This window comes from Acipenser ruthenus, chromosome 9 (genome assembly GCF_902713425.1).
Source record: "Acipenser ruthenus chromosome 9, fAciRut3.2 maternal haplotype, whole genome shotgun sequence".
NCBI classification, from domain to species: Eukaryota; Metazoa; Chordata; class Actinopteri; order Acipenseriformes; family Acipenseridae; genus Acipenser; species Acipenser ruthenus.
Window position 1 is genome coordinate 13,781,455 of NC_081197.1, and position 25,611 is coordinate 13,807,065.

A 25,611-nucleotide genomic window follows, 5' to 3' on the forward strand; every position below is an offset into this window, starting at 1 on the left:
CTGTCCGCCCGGTTTATCATTCCTGCTGCTGCAGCGGATATCGGAAGAGTGACTTTGAACTTGCTTGTATATCAACAGAAAACGGACGTATTTTCAGTTTGACACATTAACACAGGTTTGTACATTATACACACACACACACGTTTTTAATTACAAAACAACACTCAATCATGTATTGGAGCATACCGGTATCATAAATGTGTGCGTATCACCTGCAGTACACATGTTTGTCAGAATAAAATATTTTGTAAGAGATGTTAGAAGTTAAATAAAAAAATAAAGTTTCTGATCATCTAACAGCAGTCTTGGGGGCTTCTTACTTTCAGCTGAATTTGGCTGAGAGATCAAAAATGTGTCACAGCACCAAGTGAAAGCTGAAGCCAATTAAATCAGAATGGTGTGATTCCTGCTTATGAAACTATTTTTCACAACTTTTGATTTAATAATTTCTTAAAAAAAAAAAATCAAATAATTTCTATATTGTGATGTGATCAAAGTGGGGGGGGGGGGGGGTGGCCACAAAACTTGCTTCAAGGTAAGAGGAACAAGTTGGAGTCACACAGACATTTTTCACATATTACACAACTTTAAACAAAACATGGAAGTTCTGACACTGCATTTAAGCAGGAATAAAAATATATATATATTTATTTTTAAGATTTCAGACCACACACACACACAAACAAACATAGTGGGGCTTTTTGTTTTTTCCCAGTTATTTCCCCTTTTTTGTATTGCAGATACCCCTTCACGATGACCTCCCCTACCCCTCAACCCCATAACCGCAGGAGGCCGAGTGAAGATGAGGAGGACCCAGTGGATCACATGATTGTTAAAACAGGCTGTGCCCAGTTGCATTACGCTGTGCAGGACTGTATGGCTGAAAACCAGGACTGGAGAAAGTGCCAGCTGCAAGTTCAAACCTTTAAGAACTGTATGGTGGCATATCAAAAAACAAAGAGGGAAGAACTCACAAAACACAGACAGAAACTGCCACAGACACAGAGCTGATGATATTAGAGCAGACATTGTTTTGTTTAACCAGGGTTTGGTAAATTGGGTCCTTGATGGTCATTTCACCCAAAACTTATTCACTATTTTAGTACCTGGTCAGAGGTTAAATGGACATGCGTGGGATACAGACCTGTGTAAAGTTACAATACTATGCATATCACAATATGCTGGTCAGGATAATGTATTATTAAAGGAACATGTATTATTTTTCATACCTGAAGTTTTGGTTTGATTTGTCTTTTGCTTCATCTAAGCACACACACTTTAATACAGGCAATGATCTTATATTTGTGATAATACAGATGCATGTCATAAGAAATGTGTAGGATGAGTAATAGGATGCAAAATCATCAATGATGGGTTGTTTATTAAAAGCCAAACTGTAGAACCATTTGCTGGCCTACAGTATAGGATACATCATGTAAGGAAGTATCACAATCCATTTAAGTACAGTGAATATTTTTTTTCTGTTTAAAGGAGTCACGTGTTTTTTGCATAGTTTTTATTTAAAACGTTTCTGCAGGTAATCTTACCTGCTTTGCTTCCATTTTTTAATGTGAGCGCTTCTTTAAACAATATCATTTTTTTTGTATTTACACATCTCATAATGCTAAACAACATACTGAAGACCGATTAGCTTTCTCAATGTTAACCAGCTCATTGGATACAGTAGTAAGTTGTAAGGTGATTCAAGTATAGGGTAACCTCAGGTATATTTAAAATACATTTTTTTGTATTAAAAGGTGGTGTCTCGACACGGGGAGTAATATGGGGAAGTAAATTCATTTTAACAATGGGATGAATAATAATAATAATAGCAGGTACTGCAATTGAAAGATGTAACTTTGCAATGTTATGTGGTGACATGGGGGGGCAGCATTCAGCAGTCGCATGGCACTGAAATTGTTAAGATACATGCTGTGGTTTGGAAAAACAAGCATATATATATATATATATATATATATATATATATATATATATAAATAAAAGGGTAATGTAGGTACATAACTGAATAATTGATTAAAAATAAAATCAATGATATCAGGACATTTTGAACTACAAGTCTTTCTTCAGCTGGATGGAAAATGCTTTTAATAAATAAATATGCACACATTTATTAGTCCATTACTAATTGCCACACTTTGAATAGTTTCAACTCAACAGCGGGGCGCAGCAGAGCTGGGTCCTGGTGGAGGAATCAAGTTTTTTTATTTATTTATTTATTTATTTTAACTGCAAGGCAGTAAAAGAAAAAACACATACACACCCACACAAAGCTGTGAGGGTAAACAGAACAGTCACCACAGCAACGCGGGTGAACTGAATTTGTAAGCGCACCGGGAGGGCGGACCGAGACAATCCAGCGGAGTCAACTCGATAGCAGGGCACGGCGGAGCTGGGGCCCGGTGGAGGATCATGCATCTTCTTTTTTTTTTTTTTTCTTTTTGCTGCAATAGCAGAGGAAAAAACACAAAACAGCAGAGTTTCTTATTCCAGGGAAGTGTCAAGCAGGCTTCCAGCAATAAGATTTGCAGAGGAACTCCAGAAAACCCGAGAGAGAGCTCGATCACAGCAACTGAACAAGGGTGTCTAGCCTGGACTGCGTGCAGTCACACAACTGGGGCAGCACGTAGCCTACAGCGGAGTGGAGCGGAGCACCTTCTACAGGCAGAGGGCATCGAGGCACCGAGGGTACTGGCAAGGGTGCCTAGTCTGGATCGCGTGCAGCCACACAACCGGGGCAGCGCATAGCTTTGAACAGAGTGCAGCACTGCCTACAGACAGGGGGCATGGAGGGCACCAATGCAGTTAGTGTTAAAGCAATGAGGGATAAGCACCAAGCCTCTGAGACGTCGGGAGCATGGAGGAGGGCACCGTGCACACCGAGCACCGAGTTCCATGCGCATCGAGTACCGTACTGCAGCGCAGTAAAAATTCACAGCACAGACACAGGCAAAGAGAGGTTGTGCGACCAGGTCAACACACAGGCAGACACTCAAAAACAGCACACACAAATAATATTTATTTTTATTTCACCCAAGCTGTGCAATCAACAGCCGGTGGAGTCACTCAGCGGTAGGGATATGGCAAAGCCGAGCCCCAGCAGAGGAACGGTGTTCTCCCTGAGAGTGTATCCAGGGCGACTTACAATTGTTACAAGATATCACATTATTTCACATTATACATTATACAGATGTTGGTGGTCGTCTTTGAATTGACAGGGAAACATGCATAGTAAAGCATTCATGCACCTTTTTTGTGTAGGGCAAGACAGCAAAGTGGTTGTTGGAGAACAAAGAGACTGAAAACTGCAGTTGTCTGCAATGAAGATGACATTGTAAATTGAAAGGTATATAAATTAGTGGTCTTTGAAACTATTCAGTGCTACTCTTACTTCCAGCAATGATATTCTTCTCTTTATTTTTGCTTGTATAGGTGCTAATTAGAGGGAATGTATGGTCCTGGGGTATCATTTTATGTTAATCTGGTAACAATTGTCATAAATGACCACCAGCATTGAGGCTGCTGACGTGCTGGCTTTTCTTTACAGGGTGTACAGGATATACCACTCATGTGGATACATTTCCATTAGTTATTTTTATGTTATGTCATGAAAAGTTAATGGCCAAAAATAGGGGAAAAAAAGAGAAAATTACATATATGAGCACGTTCCATGTGAAAGTGTGAAGGACATGTTTATGTTAATGGAGAAGTCTGAAGGACAGGGTTTTCTCAGTATATAAGTGTGAAGCATAGGGTTTTGGGGATGTTACTCATCGGCAGGGACTGGGGCACTTATCAGGATAGAAGGGAAAATGAACGGAGCAAAGTACAGAGAAGTCCTTGAGGAAAACCTGCTGCAAGAAAGCTGAAACTGGGACAGAAGTTCACCTTTCAGCATGGCAATGACCCAAAGCACACAGCCAAAGCTACACTGGAGTGGCTAAGGAACAAAAAGGTAAATGTCTTTGAGTGGCCCAGTGAGAGCCCCGACCTAAATCCAATCAAAAATTTGTGGCATGACTTGAAGATTGCTGTACATCAATGCTCCCCAAGGAACTTGACAGAGTTTAAACTGTTTTGTAAAGAAGAATGGTCAAATATTGCCAAATCTAGGTGTGCAAAGTTGGTAGAGACCTATCCCAACAGACTCACAGCTGTAATTGCTGCCAAAGGTACTTCCACCAAGTGTTAACTCAGGGGGGTGGAGTCTTATCCAATTGTTATCTTTCAGTTTTTTATTTTTAATATATAATTTTTTTCTCGATAAAAACTTTTTTCCCCTTAACAGTGTGGAGTATGGTGTGTAGATAAGTAGAAAAAGGGGGCTCCCGAGTGGCGCATCCAGTAAAGGCACACCACATGGAGTGCAGGATGTGCCCTATAGTCTGGACGTCGCCGGTTCGAGTCCAGGCTATTCCTTTGCCGACCAAGGACGGGAGCTTCCAGGGGGCGGTGCACAATTGGCCGAGCACCGCCCAGGGGGAGGGAGGGTTAGGTCGGCCAGGGTGTCCTCGGCTCACCGCGCACCAGCGACCCCTATAGTCTGGCCGGGCGCCTGCGGGCTTGCCTGTAAGCTACCCGAGAGCTGCGTTGTCCTCCGACGCTGTAGCTCTTGGGTGGCTGCATGGTGAGTCCGCAGTGTGAAAAAAAGCGGTCGGCTGACGGCACACGCTTCGGAGGACAGTGTGTGTTCGTCTTCGCCCTCCCGAGTCAGCGCAGGGGTGTACAAGGTTGTCCTGGAAGAAAACTTGCTTCCTTCTGCTCTGACAATGTTCCCCAACTCTGAGGATTGGTTTTTCCAGCAGGACAATGCTCCATGCCACACAGCCAGGTCAATCAAGGTGTGGATGGAGGACCACCAGATCAAGACCCTGTCATGGCCAGCCCAATCTCCAGACCTGAACCCCATTGAAAACCTCTGGAATGTGATCAAGAGGAAGATGGATGGTCACAAGCCATCAAACAAAGCCAAGCTGCTTGAATTTTTGCGCCAGGAGTGGCATAAAGTCACCCAACATCAATGTGAAAGACTGGTGGAGAGCATGCCAAGATGCATGAAAGCTGTGCTTGAAAATCAGGGTTATTCCACCAAATATTGATTTCTGAACTCTTCCTAAGTTAAAACATTAGTATTGTGTTGTTTAAAAATGAATATGAACTTATTTTCTTTGCATTATTCGAGGTCTGACAACACTGCATCTTTTTTTGTTATTTTGACCAGTTTTCATTTTCTGCAAATAAATGCTCTAAATGACAATATTTTTATTTGGAATTTGGGAGAAATGTTGTCAGTAGTTTATAGAATAAAACAAAAATGTTCATTTTACCCAAACACATACCTATAAATGATAATTTTGCAGTGGTCTCTTAATTTTTTCCAGAGCTGTATATATATATATATATATATATATATATATATATATATATATATATATATATATATATATATATATATGCCTAAGGACAAAGTTATCACTATAAAAGGATGAAAGTAAACTCTGTCCTTCACAATTTTATTCTAAGAAACTTCTGTCCTTCACACTTTTCCATTTATACACACCTCAATAGGTGTCCTTCAGTTTAGTAGAACCCTTTTTCATGACATATCCTCTCAATATATCATGACAGCCCTGTGTATAAAAGATGAACATTTTAGTATGAAGCTTATATTTTATGTAAAAGGCAATGCAAGCAGAAACCTATTTATATATATAAACCCAATAATTCCTTGTGTATTTGCATGTTGTGACGATTACACATTCAGAGTGGTCTGAGTGGTGTAAAACAGGCAACAAATGTTTAACTGCAGTCGATCTGCATTTATTCATCCATCACAATACTTGTTTAAGGTATACTGTATTTGTAACTTAAAATGTGTCATATTTTAGTAATGGAATTTGCAATGAAAGTATATCCATGAAAAGTCTTTGACACTGATCTAAATATAGACACCACAGTAACTTGCATAACTGGAAGACAACAGTAAAAAGTGCTAGGTTTAAATAAGCCACCAGAGGGAGCTCATAGGTAAGATTTTTTTTTTCAGGGACACATTCAATGTGATGAGGGAATAGAGACAAAGTGCATTCTGAACAAATATTAATGTTTCTTGCATGTCAAGGAACAGAATGGAAGTCTAGTAATGCTGCCGTGTCTTTATATCAGGGATGGGCAACTCCAGCCCTTCCTGTCCAGCCTTGATCTTCTTTTTTATTAAACAAATGTAACCTTTATTTACATCCTAAAGCAGTTCAGTTATTTAATTATACCTCATAATCCTGTAGAATGGACCAGATTTGACGGTCACTGCAAATATTTAATGACTGCATTGTAATTTAATTCAATTTAATTTAACATTGAGGATAAGAGCCCATTTACAGTTACATTCTGAATGGAGTCCCGGAATACAGAACCTCACAGCTCCTGTCAAGGTTTCTGTTGTTGACTATTTTAAATAAATGATCATGGTTGTACAAGCCAAAGTTTTCCCACAGGGCATATGATTCTGAAGAGGCCCTTTGAGCTCAATGGTGAGTCAGCACACATGAGGGGTTTTACTGACCTGTAAGCTGCCATGGGTGTTTTCTATAGTATTTTAGGTGATGTTGTTCTGTTGTCTCAGGTATGAATGGGTTTGGTGTGGGGCTTTCTACCTAGCAGCAGAATGTCACTCAGACGAGTGAAGCTAATTAGAGGGAATGTATGGTCCTGGGGTATCATTTTATGTTAATCTGGTAACAATTGTCATTAATAATTACAATTGATATACAATATTTGGGATAATTACATGACCCTAGCTTCAATTATAATCTTCACATTTAACTATTAACAACTATTATTGTGTAGCAAAGGTAATTACCTTATTAATTACTCTATAATCACTGATAATTATTACCCAGGCTAATATAGCGTGTGACTGAATTCTGGAATGAAGAATTGAGTGCTTAATGGCAATGAACTGTACGTGTGTTGACACCAAGATAGGAAAAAAAGTGTACAACAAGAGAAGAAGAATTCATATGAGAAGCTTCTGACACTAATAGGGAAAAAAGTCTTCATAAATGTTGAGGTAAACCAATAAGTCAAGTAGACAAATAGCATGCAAATATGATGTAACTTCTGGTAACTTCTGTGTATTATATAAAACTTATCAAACTAAATAAGTTGCTAATCAGGTGTCAGATGAATACATACAACATTAGCTTGGTTCCCGTGAGTGAAATGTTTTGTTACAAAGCCTCATTAGGACATTATATTTTGTTTAATCTCCACAGATACAGATACATGAAAATCCCCAACATCCCACCCAGTGCAGCCTCAGTGGAACTCCTTTGTGATGGCTTGTTAATTGGATGCACTGAAATGATGTCAGACATGGGGAGCTATTGAGGTTTGTGCTGAACAGTACTTTTTGCATTTTGTTTTAACAATATACGTTTTCTATTAAACTAATATATTAAAAAGTGTCCTTAAAAAATATACCAACCATTAAAACAGTTACAAATATTGTTAGAAAAAGGTATGTCTTATAAGGTGTGTGGGTCTGTCTACAAAATACATTAGAACTCCCTTTTTCTGAACACCCTTAATCCAAACTGACTGTATTCCAAATTAAAGACTTCTCACCAGTCTCGACACCTTAGTAGGTCACAATGAAACAGAGTGTGTGGTTGCTTGTCGTTTACTTTTTTCTGGGGTTACTGTCTAGTAAATTTAGGCGACCATAAAGAAAAGCTTTTACTGTACTTCTCTTCCAGACTTTTTTTTTTTTTTTTATACCGTAGTTGTGTTTTTCCACAAGCTTGACTGAAACAACATGCATGCAGCTTTGTTTTTCTTATGTTATTTTAAGCATGTTTTCACTGACAGGAGACTCTCAAGATTTGATTCTGTCGTTGTTTAATTACTACAAGGTTTTAATGAGATTGCAACTGTTGCCTGACACCTAATTAAACCCCAGATGATTTACCACACAGAGCGAGTGTTTTGACATCTCAGAGACTGGGCACACTGCCATTATCTTTTGAGCTGGTTCAGAATTGTCTAAGATCAAAACTCCTCCAGTATAGCCAGGACCCGGCTCTTTTCAAATGTATTTGTAAGCAGAGACCCTAGCACAGGGGTTCCCCAAATTTTTTTTTTACCTGAGGCCCTGTTCAGCTGCATAAGGCACTGCAGCCCACTATTAGCACTTCCTAAGAACAATGACAAATAAAAAAATAAAAAACCCCTGTAACACTATAAATCATTTGTTATTATATATATAAAAAATACATAGAATGATGCTGCTTCCACGGCCCACTCAGGACTGCGTCGCAGCCCACTGTTCCCACAGTTTGGGAACCCCTGCCTTAGCAGATATTTGTGAGAACAGCTGCACTATAGGTATAAAATGGTATAGGTGCAAATATAGATATGCTGTACTAATTAATATTAATCCCCATGTAGGTTTAAGGCTTGTAATGCTCCCAGAAGCAAGTTAAAAATAATTAATATTTCATTAATTAAATCTAGTCCCTAATCACAGTTAACGTTCCCAAAAGTAACCAAACACTGAGTTCAGTTGTATACTATATTACCAGGGGTTCATCTGTGTCGTATCGCACCGGATCCAAGATCTGGTACCTTTTTGTCTGATGAGCGAAAATTAAACAGTTTTCAAATTATGAACCCTATATGCACAATATACATACAAAAAGCTTTCTTGTTCCCTGAATGAAATTACAAACGAGTACTCTAACGATATATTTTAGGGGGTGATGTCTGTAAGTAAGAAAACGACTAGGTTTCTTTTACACCCCAAAAGGCAAAACACCAAAAAATGCATTAACAACAGTTCTCTCGTTCATCAAATTACAACCCACCACTGGCATTGTTCAAACCTAAAGATTCTGTTAAAACACGGCTGTGCAAAGGTGGGTGTGCAGCGACCAACACCAACAATAAGGCATGAAACTCCGATCCATAAAATGATGAGAACATGGAGCATATACGGGAGCAACTGGTCAGTACATTAGGTCTGTAATCAAAATGCTATCCTCCTTCCTTAATTATAAGATCCAGTACCTTTTTGTTTACAAATGAACCCCTGCATATTACAATACCTATGGTAAAGAATGTACTGGTCACAGAGGCTTTTTTTTTTTTTTTTTTACAAGTTGATGATTATTCTATCCTCTCTCCAGTGTGAGCCACACTGTTCAATTTGTTTTTAAACTTGGTAACATTCATGTGAAGTTTCAAGAACTGGAATTTCATGAAGTATTGACTTGCTCTGGACAGATTTCATACTAACAAAGTAATGTGATTCTAAGCATTTAAATAATGGTATTTTGGGGAGTTGCTTTGAAGGCAATACAATGCAGTATTCTAAGTCTCATCAATGTGTTGTACTCTACACTCTGGACTATATAACCAAGCATGTAATTGCTTACCCACAACGTGTGCTTGATGTCAGCGGTGAGGTGTTTCTCTTGGAGGGCCAGTTCTAGTTCTATACCACGTTTTTGTGACCGGCATGTACAACTCTACATTTGCGGGTCTATTTATAACTCTGGAAGGCTGAACAAATGCTGTAGCATATTTTAGGATTATTGCCAATCAAGACCACCCAACAATGGATGAATTTGGGATGAATTTGAATGATCCAATCCTCATCATGATCCTCTGCCTTAACCCCTAAGTACAGTGTTTCCTATCAGCTAGAGGTGTTCCGAGTACTTGGGTTATATCAGTATCCCTTATAAGCCCTTTTTTTCTGTGTAGAAAATATAAAACAAGCGCCAGTGATGTCTTCCGAGTAGAGCCCATATGAGTATGACATGCCCAAGTACTAATACGAGTAATGGGCCCCCTACACCTGACTAACCTATTTTAGATGTCAGCATTATAACCCTGTCCATTGTAAAGGAATAATTCAGAATGGTTGTACAATTGGTATAAAAAGAGGGTGGATTTGTAGCAGCTGGGTCTTGTAGTTCTATCGTAGACAATTGGCTTCTAATTATTTGCAACAAACAGAAACTTGAAATACATGTGTGCACACCTCTATCATGGTAATTGAATGCACATGAGATGCATTGTATTGAATATGAGGCCAATGGAATAGGCTCGCACAAAAGTTATCCCTACCCCACTGTGACAGGGCACGATTACCCAGTCTAGTCCTAAATCTGAAGGTACTGGAACGCCACTAAAATATAGATTTTCTTAAACAATTCCTATACGGATTCACATTTTATTTGTAACACATATAATAGGTAATGCATTTATCTAATTTCTTCAAGTTTTTCAAAAGTGTCTTTCTCCATCTTACACACAATTTATTTACTGTACATGTCTGTGTGTTAATGGCTTAGTTTGTGTTTTTGTCCACAGTTGTACAGGATACACTGTTGCTGTCGTCTTCATCAGCATTTTTAGCCTTAAAGAAGTGGTTCGTAATAGAAGAAGTTCCTAATGCTCTTTTCATTGCATCATTAGTACTACTGACTGAATTAGACAGTTGTGTGGGAGATGTGAGTCATGTGACTCAGCTTACCTATTATGTGAGTTCCGGCTTGACTACACCACTGCTGCCTATAGAAAGTACCGGAACGGCTTTCCAGCACGTTCCAGTTTGACTACACCACTGCTCTTATGCTACACAGAGGACCACTTGGCGTCCTCTAAACCAGTGGTGTTCGGCCTTTTCATCTCAAGTACCAGTGTTTCCAGCAGGAATCACCAGGTGTTCCAGTAACTATGTTCAATCTTAAACAGCTGTTGTGTCTGTACTCACTTGTTTGTTGCCTCATTCTGCTGAGTGGTTAATCTATGCAGCTGATGACTGCAATGAACTCAGCGTGTTTATATTTGAAATATTTTGCAAGTGTTGTGTATGAAATTGGCGACCGCACCTTTAATTGTGTACAGTTGTAATATGAAAAACAGCATGCTGCAGCTCCCATGCTCAGTGTTAGTGAAGTCCTGATCTGACAGCATGTAACACAACTGTTATGCTTTCATACCATTTATTTTTCAGTAAAAACAAGTTTAAATTGCAGTGAGTTTGTTCTGCTATATTCGTGATATTCAATACACCACAGCAAGCACATTGTCATATAGTTTAGATATTTTCATTAACACAACCTGAGAGCTAAATTTAGTGAATGGCATTTTTTTTTTTTTTTTTTTGTTTACTGCAGTCATGAAAGCTGCAGTACACAGTACACTTCCTAATTACAATCCCAAATATTTCTGTGTGTTCTGCTTTCGAATTTTGTTCCCTGCAACAGCTGACCCTGCTTTAGTACAAAACTCACGCAACATTACTGTTTTACATAATGGTAACAGTACTCTTAAATTACCATGCCTGCTTCTTTGGCTGAAGAGATATTATCAGATCATCGTCTAACTGGGGAATCTTGCGCAATTAAATCATCCTTAAACTCCTGACGGTAAACAGTGTAACTAAATCTATTATGTCTTGGATGCAATACGCAACAGACGAAAAAATCTGTTCATGTTGACTCAAAACTTTATTCAGGCACTCTGATTTGACTGGTGAAAGATAACGTTGGTTTACAGGCGTTCAGATGCTTGATACAGTAACCTTTTCACTTTCTTTTTAGTTTAATTGTTGAGCTTTTTGCTGTGTTACAGCCCTTCATTAATTATTTTCTTTAAGTTTCCAGGGCATTTTGTGAAATATACAAACCTTAAGTGTATTTTTATTTTTTTTATTTTTTAATTTCAAATTTCTCTGTGATTCAGTGGTACAAACAGATTGATACATTACGATGGTGTGACTGAAGGAGTATTGTGGTTGAGGAATCATCTTCATAAAGAACAACTGCTGGTGTGTACCAGTTACAAGCCCGTCACAGGTTGAAAACCACTGCTCTAAACAATACAGCTACGTTACTTATGTATCAATAATAGAGGTTTTAATCTTTAATAATTTTTTATCGGTCAATTAATCATCCAATCTATGCAATCGATTAATCGATTGGTCACACCTGTTTGCTAGTGGTATGAAATTATATTGAAAGATAATTACAAATAATAAAACATTTATTGTGAGTAAAATAATGGAATTTCCAGACAAAAATATACTTAAAACAATAAACAAGTTTATTTTTGTTATATGGAAAACAAAATTAACTGGTGTGAGGGAGAGAGTGCTGGATCAAACAAAAATAATATTGTGCCACACCTCCCTGCTGTGGCACAAGCACTCCTTACTTTCCCCCTCCTGCCTCGTAAGACCCGTCTGTATTTCAAAGACCAACCTGAAACACAGTAGCGCGTACCCCTTTAGTATGCAGAACCCCACCCCTGTATTCAGTGGAACACCAATCCCAAACTGACAAGTGTTGCTACAATTCACTTAACTCAAGTGACGGGGATCTGTATACTCGCACTTTCACCCCTCACCAAGGTGACGACCCTCATAAAGGTGACTGTCATGGTCATGTGATCTTGGTAAGGGAAGTCCTGAGTTAACTTGGTGCCTTCTACTGTCGGGATGCTCAATTACAGACCGAAACCCCTTTGACTCAACACATACATATATTTACTTACATGTAATTTGACAGTTTGAAAATATCTGATTCCAAAGTGAGTCATTTAAAATATGTAACATCACTGAGAGGGGCACTTAGTGTCTAACGTTTTGGCAAGGCAGAGAGCAAATACATCACAGCCTGCTTAAAGGAAACTTGTAAGAAAAGTAAGAAAGACATGGAAAAATGCTGTCAATCCAATGTATTTAACATTATTATTATTTCTTTATTCAGCAGATGCCTTTATCCAAGGCGACTTACAGAGACTAGGGTGTGTGAACTGTGCATCAGCTGCAGAGTCACTTACAGCTACGTCTCACCTGAAAGACAGAGCACATGGAGGTTAAGTGACTTGCTCAGGGTCACACAATGAGTCAGTGGCTGAGATGGGATTTGAACCGGGGGACCTCCTGGTTACAAGCCCTTTTCTTTAACCACTGGACCACACAGTCTAATATAACTATGTTATAGGTATATGTTATAGTTATATTATTCTAATATAACTATAACATATATATATATATATATATATATATATATATATATATATATATATATATATATATATATACAGTCACCGCCAAATTTATTGACACCCTTGATAAAGATGAGCAAAAAAGGCTGTATAAAATAAACAACACAGGTAATGAGCTGTATTTTATGCTCAAAATATATGGGAAAACCATATTCTTTTATTCTAATACAATTGTTCAGAGAAAACGTTTTTTCTATTAACAAGTAATAAAAAATGTTCTCAAAATTATTGGCACCCCTAAAGATTCTTATAAATAAAATTAAACAAAATTACATCTGCATTAACATTCTACTTCTTTTAGTTCATCTCAGTCTTAAGGAACTGCATTGTGGCTTCCTGTTTCACTGGATTTTAAAAATGAGGTTAAATATCAAATCCATTTGTCATACATCACCATGGGGAAAGGCAAAGAACTCACACATGAATAGAGACAAATGGTTGTTGACCTTCATAAATCAGGCAGTGGGTACAAACAATAACTAAAAAACTAAATATACCACTTACCACTATTAGGGCAATAATTAAGAAGTTCAAAACCACTGGAACAGTGGTAAACTTGCCTGGTAGAGGACGCAAGTGTATCTTGTCCCCACGCACAGTGAGGCAGATGGTTCAGGAGGCAAAGGGAAATCCAAGGCCCACAGTTGGAGAATTAGAGAACTTGGTTGCATCTTGGGGTCATCAAGTCTCCAAATCTACAATTAGACGCCACCTCCATGCCAATAGGCTATTTGGAAGGGTTGCCAGAAAAAAGCCTTTATTGAGAGCAACCAACAAACGTAAGTGCCTGGAGTTTCCTAAACGGCATTGGCACTTCGATTGGAACCGGGTGCTATGGTCAGATGAGATGAAAATAGAGGTCTTTGGCCACGTACACCAGCGGTGGGTTTGGCGTCGAAAGATGGATGGGTGTGCAGAAAAGAACCTCATACCTACTGTAAAATATGGTGGTGGATCTTTAATTTACCTTCAGACAAAGACTTCCTCTGCTGCACTTTCAAAGCAAAAAAATCACTAGGTTTACAATTAAACATAGTTTTAAGAAATGCTATCACACAACATGAACACAAATAATGCAGGGGCCAGTAAAAAAAAAAAAAAACAACTGTGTGAGGGCACAGAGCTGCATCAGTGCAGAGCCATGATTGTAGAAAGTGTCTTACTTCTCAGGCATTTCACAACACACTACCCTGACTAATTAATATAGTACATTGTCAAAATAGTAGTGCAGATAGAAACACTACAATCATTAAAGCCTTTCCTTGTGCTATCTGAGCCTAAAGCATCAAATGCTGTGTTGGAAAATATTTAGAACATACAGTAGTAGGGATAGCCTTTCCTTAGTAGACAAAAAGCCACAATTAGGTAAGTTTTGTTGTAATGTATCCAGAGACTCCCTCTCTGTCTCTATACTGTACTACCAGTTCATTAAAGTTTACCAGTCTCACTCTTGAGGATGAGAAGTACTAGCATGATCCTTTACAAACACCCCACTCACACCCCTTTGGGAAAACAAGACAAACTGAATAAAAAGAGAAGGAATAGCCGACAGGGTATAGACTGCTTCAACATTTCAACTATAGTGTAGTCATTGAAATATCTGCATATTACACATTCAAGTATAAACTACCAGTAAAAAAACTAAATATCTTTAACAGAATATAAGGGGGACCAGTGATAATACATTAAAGCTACTGAGAGGTAAGAGAATCGATTTTAAAACCTTTGTTAAGCAAAAGAACCCGAAGAATAGGGCTATACTGTCTGGTTTAATGTCCCGAAGGTAAGGGCATTTAACATAAGGGGAAGGGCCTTATCAGGCTGTAAAGGGTTCTGAGGGTTCTCTGCTATTAGAAAATAGATATGTTACAAGAATAACATTTACAGTTTTTCTGTTTGTTTTTTTCGTGATTTTATGCAGCACTAGTTGTTGTTGCTAATGAATGCAAACTATTATCTGGCTATTCCATGAGTAATGCGGTTTGCTTAGAATTCTGGCTGCGTTCTGGAGTAGCCTTCACTCAGGCTTCATTATCCCAGCGGTGGACTATGTCACGTTGTGGATATTTCCAATAGCCTAAATAATACCTCAATACTAAAACAACATCTTTTACTTACGTGGAGCTGTTCTTCAGTTCAGGTACCTCGTACAGAACTGCTTCTAAAACATGTAAAAGATCAAGTTCAGCTAACATATTTTTTTTTTTTATTAGGTTTTGAGTGCAGGTTCGTATATGTGTGTAAGTTTCAGTATTTAGGTTACCATTAGGTCAGAACATTTATTATATTAAAAATATCAAGTAGTCTGTGTGTTAATGCTGATCACGCTGTTTGTTCAAGAACTTGTTCACAGTGTGTTCATTAAGTTTATTCAAAGCCTCCTTCCTGGCTTTGTTAGAGAAGAGAGCACCGTCCTGTGTTGTTACTGTGATATGCTGAAATAAAGTTGCTGAAAGTAATCAGACTGCATCCAATTGTTGGAATTCTTCAACTTGTCATTGAAACACAATTCTCAATTTTCTTAATTGTTATTTATTTGCTATACTAAATTTAAAAAGATAGATTGAACATAGAGGCCAGTCTACATTGACAGACACCATTCAGAGGGTGCGTACAAGAACAAAGGTTTTTTTTTTTCTTCAAGCATAAAAAAGGTAAAATACACGAATACTGTATTTACGTATTTGCTGGCAGTTTGATTTGGAACAGAGATTAAACATAGTTTGAAAGATAACATTCACAGTCCTTTACCAGAGATTAAAGCTCTCATATTGACCAATCAGGTTAAAGGAAATCTCCGATCCATTTTCTAATGTCCATTTAAACGTTCTGATACTTTTCCTTGAAATGCAGTCGATACCATTACAATAAATCTTGTAATATATACATATTTAAGTAGTCGTACATGTGGGCTTCTATTTGTTCATCACTTCATTAGTGTATTGTTAATAGTCTGGAAATGAAACAGCTTCTTCTTAATCATTTTCTTATTTTTAGGTGACCAAGAGAAGATACTGGTACTCAAGAATCTTTGACTCTCTGCAATGTCTCCCAATTCAACAACAATGTCTGTGAATGTTACCTCTGGTAGACCACTGTTTTATATTAATGGGTTTTCTAATATGTTGTATGCAAACTATTATTTTATTTTCTTGTCTGTTGTTTATGTTTTAACAATATTAGCCAATGCATTTCTAATGCTAATAATATGTGTAGAACGAAGTTTACATAACCCCAAATATATTGCTATTTTTCATTTAGCTGTAGTTGATACCTGTAGTAGTACAGCGGTAATCCCAAATCTAATTAAAACATTCATTTTCAACTCCCAGTTTATTGTGTTCGAGGCCTGTATAGCTAATATGTTTTTTGTGCATTTCTTTAATGTATTGCAGTCACTTTCTCTTGTGCTCTTGGCATATGACAGAGTAATTGCCATATGTTTCCCATTGCGTTATCACACAATTAATACTAATACTAGAATGACTGTAATTATACTTGTAATTTGGGTAATTCTGTCAGTTATGTTGCTTGTCATGGTCCTTTTAGTTGCACGGCTGTCCTTCTGTAACTCTACAGTGATTGACAGTTATTTTTGTGACCATAGACCTGTTTACAAACTGGCCTGTAATGACACATCAACCAATTATATTTTTGCTAACTTCTTGATTTCATTATTTTTAATTTTACCAGTGGCCCTCATTATATTATCGTATGCATGCATTCTATTTGAACTTTTTAAAATTGCATCTAGGGAGGGCAAAAGAAAAGCTCTTAAAACATGTACCTCCCATTTAATTTTGGTAATAATATTTTTTTTACCAATATTAGTGACGTATATAACAGCAATGGTCTCTAGTATTCATCCCAATGCTAGAATCTTAAATAATTCATTGTCTGCTACCATTCCACCCCTTTTGAACCCCATTATTTACACTCTGAAAACTGAAGAAATAATGGAATCAATTAAAAAGTTGTTTAAAAGAAACAAGATTTTCCAGGTAAAAAGTTGATATTAATAGGGCATAACTTTACACCTAATGAGTGTGTCATATTACTGTATATTACAATATATGTAAAAACTTAGGTATATACTGTAAAATGTTAATGGATAAAATGTCCCTACTGCAGATGTTCTTGTGTAATTCTACCCTTTTCTTTACTTGTTCTTCACATCCAGTAACTGGAATGAGTGATGATTTGTGAGATGATAACCTGTTGTGTTAGTTTTTATTGCCTTGGGTCTTAGTCATGTTGGCTGAAGCTCCTATATTTTACAATATGTTTTAACAGACACATCTATATTGATGGCAATTTACTCCATGTGTGAAGCAAGTTGAAACTGTGAAATATGTACATAAAGCAAATATTAGAAGTTCAATTCTTTAAATTTTAGAATATTGTAGAAATCTGTGTGTGTCTTGAATTGGCTGTAATACTGAGATGACTTGTGAGTGTAACAGTTCTTGGGTCAAACTACAATGTTTTTATTAAACAGCGACTCACTTAATTGTATTCAATTGAAACCAATACTGTAAACAACTAACAATAATATTATATTAAACTTGTGTGAATATCCGGTTACTTCCAATTGCTTGAATTACTTGAGCTATAAAACTTCTTATTTTAACAATTGATTTAATAATGCAATTTATGAAACTTGGCAGACCTGTATATGTGTAATATTAAAAATACAATTGTGTGAATGTTTGATGAATTGAACTCATTTTTATTGTACCAGATTCTTGAGGCAGCAAGCAGTTTATTTTTGACACTGCTATGGAAAACAATACCATTAACACATCACCTTTTTGTAATATTTGCATTGTTAAAAACTGCATCAACATTTATAACATGTACCTCACATGTAACCCTTTCCAGCCCACATTTACTTCTAAGGCTCGGAATATTAAGCAATTCATAAAATTACAAAAGCACAAACAATGCAAGTTGGGGCATGTGATTTATTCCGAGCTGTGCACTGACTACATACCTGTTACCAATATGAAATAAGATATACAGGTCGTACCTCTTTGACCTGAAGTTAATCCTGTAGAGCTCTACAAACATGTCAAGCATGTGTGCCTGTCACAGATTGCCTTGGTGGGTGACGTCAGACCAGAGAGGAGACAGACCACAGTCAGCACTGGAGTAATGAATGAATGAACTGGTGCACAAATTTATTGAAAAATAAAAGGTTTAAACAGAAAAAACAAACACTGAACTCAAAACAAAATGGCACGATGGCCTAAACAGAACAAACAAAACAAACCATTGTACAAACAAGTATCGTGCTGGTCCAAATCCAGCAGAAGTATCAATGCATTTTTCTAAGGGTGATATTTAACTTCTGGTATGAATTGTTTCTTATTATACAATGAATACATGATTTTTTGATTTTTTGGTATCTTAATTATATTATGATGTTATTGTGTTACCTCTGATTACTCTTCAGCGAGTTGTTTCCTTGTATATTGGGAGGCTGTGTGATCCAGTGGTTAAAGAAAAGGGCTTGTAACCAGGAGGTCCCCGGTTCAAATCCCACCTCAACCACGGACTCATTGTGTGACCCTGAGCAAGTCACTTAACCTCCTTGTGCTCCGTCTTTCGGGTGAGACATAATTGTAAGTGACTCTGCAGCTGATGCATAGTTCACACACCCTAGTCTCTGTAAGTCGCCTTGGATAAAGGTGTCTGCTAAATAAACTAATAATAATAATAATAATAATAATAATAATAATAATAATAATACAAACACAAAATAATACATATGCACACAGGGGCTGGGTGTACCCTGTCAGAGTGCCCCTCCCATGTGCTGACTGCACTGCTTCACATCTGCTGGTTCTGGAACCTGTACCTGCTGCTTTTTACCACCAGACTAACATTTCACATCCTCAGCTGGTGTGCACTCAGTGAAGGTCAGGTGCACACATTTGTTGTCAAACCACTTTATCCATTTGCATTCATGGATGATACAGTGCGTTGCACAGACTACAGATTTGTTTGTTCAGCTAACTGCACAAAAAGATTGTCTGAACGCATTTGTTTCAGGTACTGGTAAGGTGTAAGTTCACTGTGTGGAGCTGGTGGCAGCTGGCCCTTTTATTCAGTGTTCACAGTGTCTAATTCAGCCACTGTTCATGCTAGAGCTCTGTTTCGCTTTGCTTTCTGTTCTTGCACCGTTTAGGTTGGGTTTTGCTTTTTGCTTTCCCATGGATTGCATTACAGATGGGCTCATTTTCATGTTCAGGTATCTGGTAAAATGGTATCACTACTTTTTCGGCCGTGGTACATAATCAACATCATCATCCTCACTAGCACTCTTTCCCCTTTTACAGTATCTATTTCTATCTGAAAGCCAATACCTGGAAGCTGAAATGCACATTGATTGTCTCTGATCATCTCCGGGTACAGCTATACCTGCATATAGGGACACGCCCTTCAGACACGCAGGATTTCTTTCAAAACAACTAGTAAAACTGAAGCTGGTCTACGAGTGGCCGAGCACTACCTCCACTAAAAGCAGGGTCCCGCTGCAGGAATACACTTTGAGTGGGATTAGAATCCCCTAAACAAAATCCTGTTTTACAGTTGTGGTCATACCAATCCTCACACTGTTCTCCAAACATTCATCTCCAGGCTTGCTGAGAGAAAGAACAAAGGACTGCCTTTCCAGCTCCTTTAAATTATTATTATTTATTTATTTATTTATTTATTTATTTATTTATTAGCAGACGTCCTTACCCAAGGTGACTTACAGTTGTATACAAAAAATACATATCAAGAATTACAGTACAATTAAGATCAAGATACAAAATACAATGATTTTAGTCCTAATAAGAGCAAATACAAAACACAGTACAAAGTCACGTAACCAGGGTTGATGATAATCAATCTATTAACACCTGACCACATTCCAAGATTGTCTTAATTAGGGAGGGGATTCTAACTCTTGGACCTGCCATATGTAGCACAAACACACATTTAAATAAATATACACTATTTCTATCAATGTGTCTAAAACACCAAATTAAGAAAATCAGTGAAACATATTCCAAAACAAAGCACTGTATACAATATTTGGCAATTTATAGAACAGCATTCCAAAAACAGTTCTTAATGTGCTTTCTCAGCCCATGCCAAAATAATCAGACAGTTTTTTTTTTTTGTTGCAGCATAAGTGCAAAAACAACAACAACGAAAGCGTTCCCACAACATAATCTGGCTTTGGAGGTCAGCAAACAAAATATGTTTCACCTTTTTAACAGCACAGTAACTACATGAATCCCTCGCTTTGTTGTTTGGTTTCACATGAGCTTAGTTACAGCTAGCATGTAAAAGTTGAAACTGCATTACGCAATGCACCTTTTTTCAAATGCCTCTGGGTCTGCAGCAATACCCCTCTTATCTAATCTAGTACCTGGCTTTTGAATGCAACTGAATCTATTCTGCCCTGCTGAGAGCTGAATTTACAGTTTTTTACCCAGAGGTGAATGTAAGCTGGTACGTCCCAGTATTGCATGCCAGTAAAACATTTTGTTAAGGTAATTTTATATTTCAGAACCTACCCTGTGTCATGCAAGTCGGCTACGGGATTTCACACTGCTTTTGAGAAAGCAGAGTTGACCTGGGTGACAGACACAAGTACACAATGCACGTATCATGGCCCTAGAAGCAGCTTGTTAAGGACGCTTCCATCCAAGCTTCTCTGGATTGAACCACTGGCCCAAATGTTGATTAGAGCAAATGTTTCTTCATCCCTGCTGCAATCTGGCTCGTGCTGTGTCTCAATCAACACAAATATGACTAAACAGAATAAACAGAAATGTTCCTTGCGGAAGTGAAACCTTCACGCAGGCATGGCTGTTTGTTATTTCGTCAGCTTAAGAACGGCCATCACGCATTATGTCTCGCTCAACCTCGGTCAAAGCGTGTTGACCCACATCCTGAGATGGGTCGCTGGAACCTGGGTGATTTCACACTAATCGGGATTGTGACCCGGGTTGCCAGAACCCGGGTCCGGACCCGGGTAGGAGTGCTACTGTGAAAGGAGCTTTAGTGGCCTGAATTGAAGTGAATACCTTCTAAGACAAAATCATACAACTATTCAACTTTATTATTTGGTAGAATGATGAGACAGTACAAATAATGAGTTGTTATCATCTACAATAAATACACCCGAAGTTTAATTTTTAAACTATTATTGTATTATTATATACTGTTATTTTAACGCCTTCGGAGTTGGTACGGCATCAGTGACTTGAAGAAAAATAAAAACATCCCAGTTTTTCACTCAGCAAATCTGGTAACCCTAATTACATGGACAGTGTGAAAAACTAAAGCTTGGATATAAATTTGGTCAGACGCCAACATCTATTATATAGTTATACAGTACCGGTAAGAAATGAAAGTTACTTTCACCTGTGTTTATACCCATAATAAAATGTGCATTGATCAGATTCCATTTGTACTGTTCAATTGGTGCCAGTGTGTGTAATTGACACATGCCAGAGGTCCATTGGTCAATAGAGAGTATTGTATTTTTCATGAGATGATATGATAGGCTCTACTGTACATATGTTTAAATATATTGGGAAAAAAAAACTACCAGCAGATATGTCTCCCATAAAATGCTTGCTACTAATATGATAAATGAATTGTTTCTTTTAAATGAAACAACATTAGACAAAACCTGACAAGGTAGGCAGCAAAGAGAAAGTGCAGGTTATCAATGTAAAGGAAAAGTGCTAGTAATCCAGGTAATGGAAAATGCTGACATGCCCGTGTAATGAACCCCTATATTAAGCTGTACTCCACCTTCAAGGTGTTATATTTGTAACCACTCATCTCTGCAAGTGTATCGCCTCCTTCACTCTGCACACAGAAAACAGAGCACTGAGTTGGAGCAGCGGACAGAGTGTGATGGCGTGAGAGAAGGAATAGGGCTAAAGTGTGAACATTAATAACTGTATTTGAAAGCCGGTAAAAGAAGCAGGAAAGGGTTATGTGTAAAAGTTACAAGTGTCTGAAACTAACCTGTCTAGAGTTATATATAACAAAGGGATCCTGGAGATTTCACAATAAATCAGAGACTTGCTGCATCGCCTTTCTGCTATTTGGGCCTATATGCACCTTCACCTCCTAAGACAAACCCTGACACCGTGTAATGGGAAATGCTTCTGTAGCAAGTGAAGGATACCCGGGCAAAGGAAAAGTGCAGCATGCCTGGGTAATGGGAAGTCAGCTTTCCCCGGACTGGGGAAATGTATCCATAGATCAAATATATTTTATTGGCTGCAACCAATATTTAGGGAAACTTTTTTTTTTTTTGAAAGCTTAATGGTCACATCTTGGTAGTGTAGTGGGCCCACAGGAAATGCTGTATTGGGCTTTGCCCTCAAGCAGGTTCAAGAGAAAAATCAACTTTGGCTAGTTTACCTCCAGGCAGAGACTTCCTCTTCTAAGGTTACAAGACATAACAGCGATTACAAAACCGCGCCGACATCACCGTGATGGACATTACAGCACTGACCATTACAGCGACTGCCCATAACAGTGCCACGACATATATGATTTGTACAATTGTATATGATTACTCCTCCACAGGACATCCGAGATTGGGCTAGGACTATATAAAGAAGGAAAGAAGTCAATCCTCAATTCGGTTCAGTTCTCAATTACAGGCACCATTTGTGAAGCCCACTCAGTACTGAATACTGTACTGTGTTGCAGTGCCAGGGTATACCGGTATTTTTTTAATAACAATACAAAATATCATTAATATAAAGTGACTGACTGTTACTTATGCAAATTAATGCTTGATTATGTCAAGAAACATTTTGCCAGGGCAAGCGCAAATAAGTTAAAAGCATTGCGAGTGCACTGTTAAAGTGCTCTACGGGCTCCAGAAATGGCTCCACTGTTTACTAACTCTGCCCACTTGTGACATCATTTTCCTATCCTTCTTTATATAGTCCTAGTATTGGGGAGCGATACACGGACATTTTTAAAAATGTATATTTTGTACAGATTTGTAGCCGATTCGGGAAACGGCGGCTGGAACACGCGTCCTCCGAAACGTGCTCCTGCCAAGCCGTCATTTTTCGTACTGCAGATCCACAGCGATGCCACCAGACCTATAGTGCCGGAGGACAACACAGATCTGGCGGCTCCACTGCAGAACCATAGGCGCCCTATCGGCTACAGGGGTCGCTGATGCGCGTTGAGCCGTGGATTCCCCTGCTGACCTAAGCCCTCCCTCTCAGGGCAGCGCTCAGCCAATTGTGTGCCGCCCCCACGGTCGGCTGTGACATAGCCTGGATTTGAACTTGCGATCTCCAGGCTATAGGGCACATACTGCACTCCGCGCGGAGCGCCTTTACTGTATGCGCCACTCGGGAGCCCCAACTTTATATTGTTGCCCTTGCTTCTCTGCCCTGTCATATCCGTACTGAACCCACTGTTTTCTTTCTGCATGACGCTTTTATCCAGAGCGAAGTTTGTTGTTTGAAATTAAAATGTTGTAGTCAGATAATTCCCATTTATGTACTTGCTTGGCACGTAGTTTTATTATTATTATTATTATTATTATTATTATTATTATTATTATTATTATAGTACTACTGCTAATCAGGGTCTGTACACTATTTCTAAAAAAGGTTCCATTTAAAGATGAGATATTTACATCCGCTAATATTTTTGAATTGTCAAAGGCGCAGGATCCAATTCTTCCACTGACAGTGTGAGGCTTGCAGATCTTCCCTTATCTGAGTTCCGAGCAGATGAAGGGGAGTAGGTATTATTATTATTATAATTATTATTATTATTATTATTATTATTATTATTATTAAATTGTGTATTCATATCTTTGTTTGAGCGAGTCTTCCACCCTCAAGGTCTCAGCGTATATTGCAATTGGCCGATATCCACAGTTGTTTGTCAAAGGTATCCCAATGTATGCTTCTGTTGCACACTTTAAATGGTGATTTTTTGTTTTGTTGAAAATATATTTATTCAGGGCTACAAGAGCACAACACAAACAAAGCAGTGCATAACTGTAACAAGCTGAACTGACAGTTTTTTGTTTTGGAACTTAATATATATATATATTATATATACAGTATATATATATTGTGAGCGAGCTTGCCACTCACTCGGGTTCGTGCCCCTTTAAGAACTGCGACCCAGGACAGAGAAATGGAGGTTTAAAGCACGGCTGCGCTATTTTTATTAAACAGAAACAAAATAAACACAAAACAAAAACCTAACTCCGTTTTGGAGCGCTTACTAAACAGGTACTTTCCCTGGCTAACTTGCAGGACAGCTAAGCCGTTTACCTGGCACCACAGAACACACACGCTAACACAGCACTTACTTTTCTGATGCTGTTTTGAAGGCAAAGGGTGGTCACACCAAATATGGATTTGATTTAGATTTTTCTTCTGTTCACTCACTTTGCATTTCGTTAATTGATAAATATAATCTATTAACATGTCTATTTTTGAAAGCATTCTTACTTTACAGCATTTTTTCACACCTGCCTAAAACTTTTGCACAGTACTGTATATATTAGAAAACAGAAGAATAGGGAGAGTTTAGGAATGTACCATCTACATATATTTACCATAAATAAATAGGGGTATTTATAGGAATGCACTATATACATGTATTCAACATTAATTGTATGGTGTTACACTTCCATAAATTAGGGTTTGTAAACTTTGGACAACCACTGTATACGCACACACACACACGGTTAAATCTATTCTCCAGCAGCTTATAGGATTACATTTTTAGGTGCCCTGCCAAACGGGCAAACAAACGTTTCCCTTTCAATTCGATGACGACCACCAATGACATTATGTATGGGATATGCCTGCCCATTGGGTAGGTATCGCTGAGCTCTCTATACCAGAGCTGCCGATAGGCCCCTTCCTGGGATGATGCACTCGGTCCCACCCACCAAGGGGATCAAACCTTCATCCAAAGGAAGCCATTTCTCTTTTTCATTCTCAAGACGGTACGGCAAGTCCTCTGTGTTGACCTTTTCCAGGATTAACGACTTAGAAAAAGATAGAGCCTTTTTGCCTTTCTGTCTTTAAGCGGCTTCCTCGCTTGCATGGTAGGCCGCTCTTTGCATCTGTCTGTCGTGTGTGAGCGACTGCCTATGCAGTCATCCCTGCTGTCGAGTAGACCCTGCTGGCTATGTAGGCCCGCCCACCTTGGTGAGTCGGGCCTTGTAAACAAACAGTGTGCTCTCCCCTATACTATCTTTCTACTGTGTTTTGCTGTCTATTTCAACTCGCCCGCCAGTGCTTCGGTACCGTGGCGCACGCATAGCCCTTGATACTTAGGTATCTCGGTGCACAAGTGCTCAGTGCATACGGCACACGGTGCCCAGCGCCTCAGCGTCAGTGCATAGTCATAGCACTGCACAGTACACGGTGCACGTGGTGCTTGGTACGCACGGTGCACACGGTGCTTGGCACCCACCGCTACAACGCTAGTGCG

At 38.5% G+C, this 25,611-nt stretch overlaps 2 protein-coding genes across 2 annotated transcripts; both read left to right on the forward strand.

The window, feature by feature from the left end:
- LOC117406348 (cytochrome c oxidase assembly factor 4 homolog, mitochondrial) lies at positions 1-1,234 on the forward strand. The gene is made up of 2 exons (XM_034010302.3): positions 1-115; positions 741-1,234. The coding sequence occupies exon 2, from the start codon at positions 754-756 to the stop codon at positions 1,009-1,011; it is 258 nt and encodes an 85-aa protein (XP_033866193.1). The 5' UTR covers positions 1-115; positions 741-753; the 3' UTR covers positions 1,012-1,234.
- Positions 1,235-14,003: 12,769 nt separating this feature from the next.
- LOC117406163 (olfactory receptor 1E16-like) lies at positions 14,004-17,214 on the forward strand. The gene is made up of 2 exons (XM_034922326.2): positions 14,004-14,026; positions 16,163-17,214. The coding sequence occupies exons 1-2, from the start codon at positions 14,004-14,006 to the stop codon at positions 17,109-17,111; spliced, it is 972 nt and encodes a 323-aa protein (XP_034778217.2). The 3' UTR covers positions 17,112-17,214.
- The last annotated feature ends 8,397 nt before the right edge of the window (positions 17,215-25,611 follow it).

Coding starts and splice junctions, on each gene's coding strand:
- LOC117406163 (XM_034922326.2), top strand. CDS start 14,004: ATGGGTGTGCAGAAAAGAACCTC. Junction 14,027..16,162: donor GGTGTGCAGAAAAGAACCTC/ATACCTACTGTA, acceptor CAATTCAACAAC/AATGTCTGTGAATGTTACCT.
- LOC117406348 (XM_034010302.3), top strand. CDS start 754: ATGACCTCCCCTACCCCTCAACCCCATAACCGCAGGAGGCCGAGTGAA.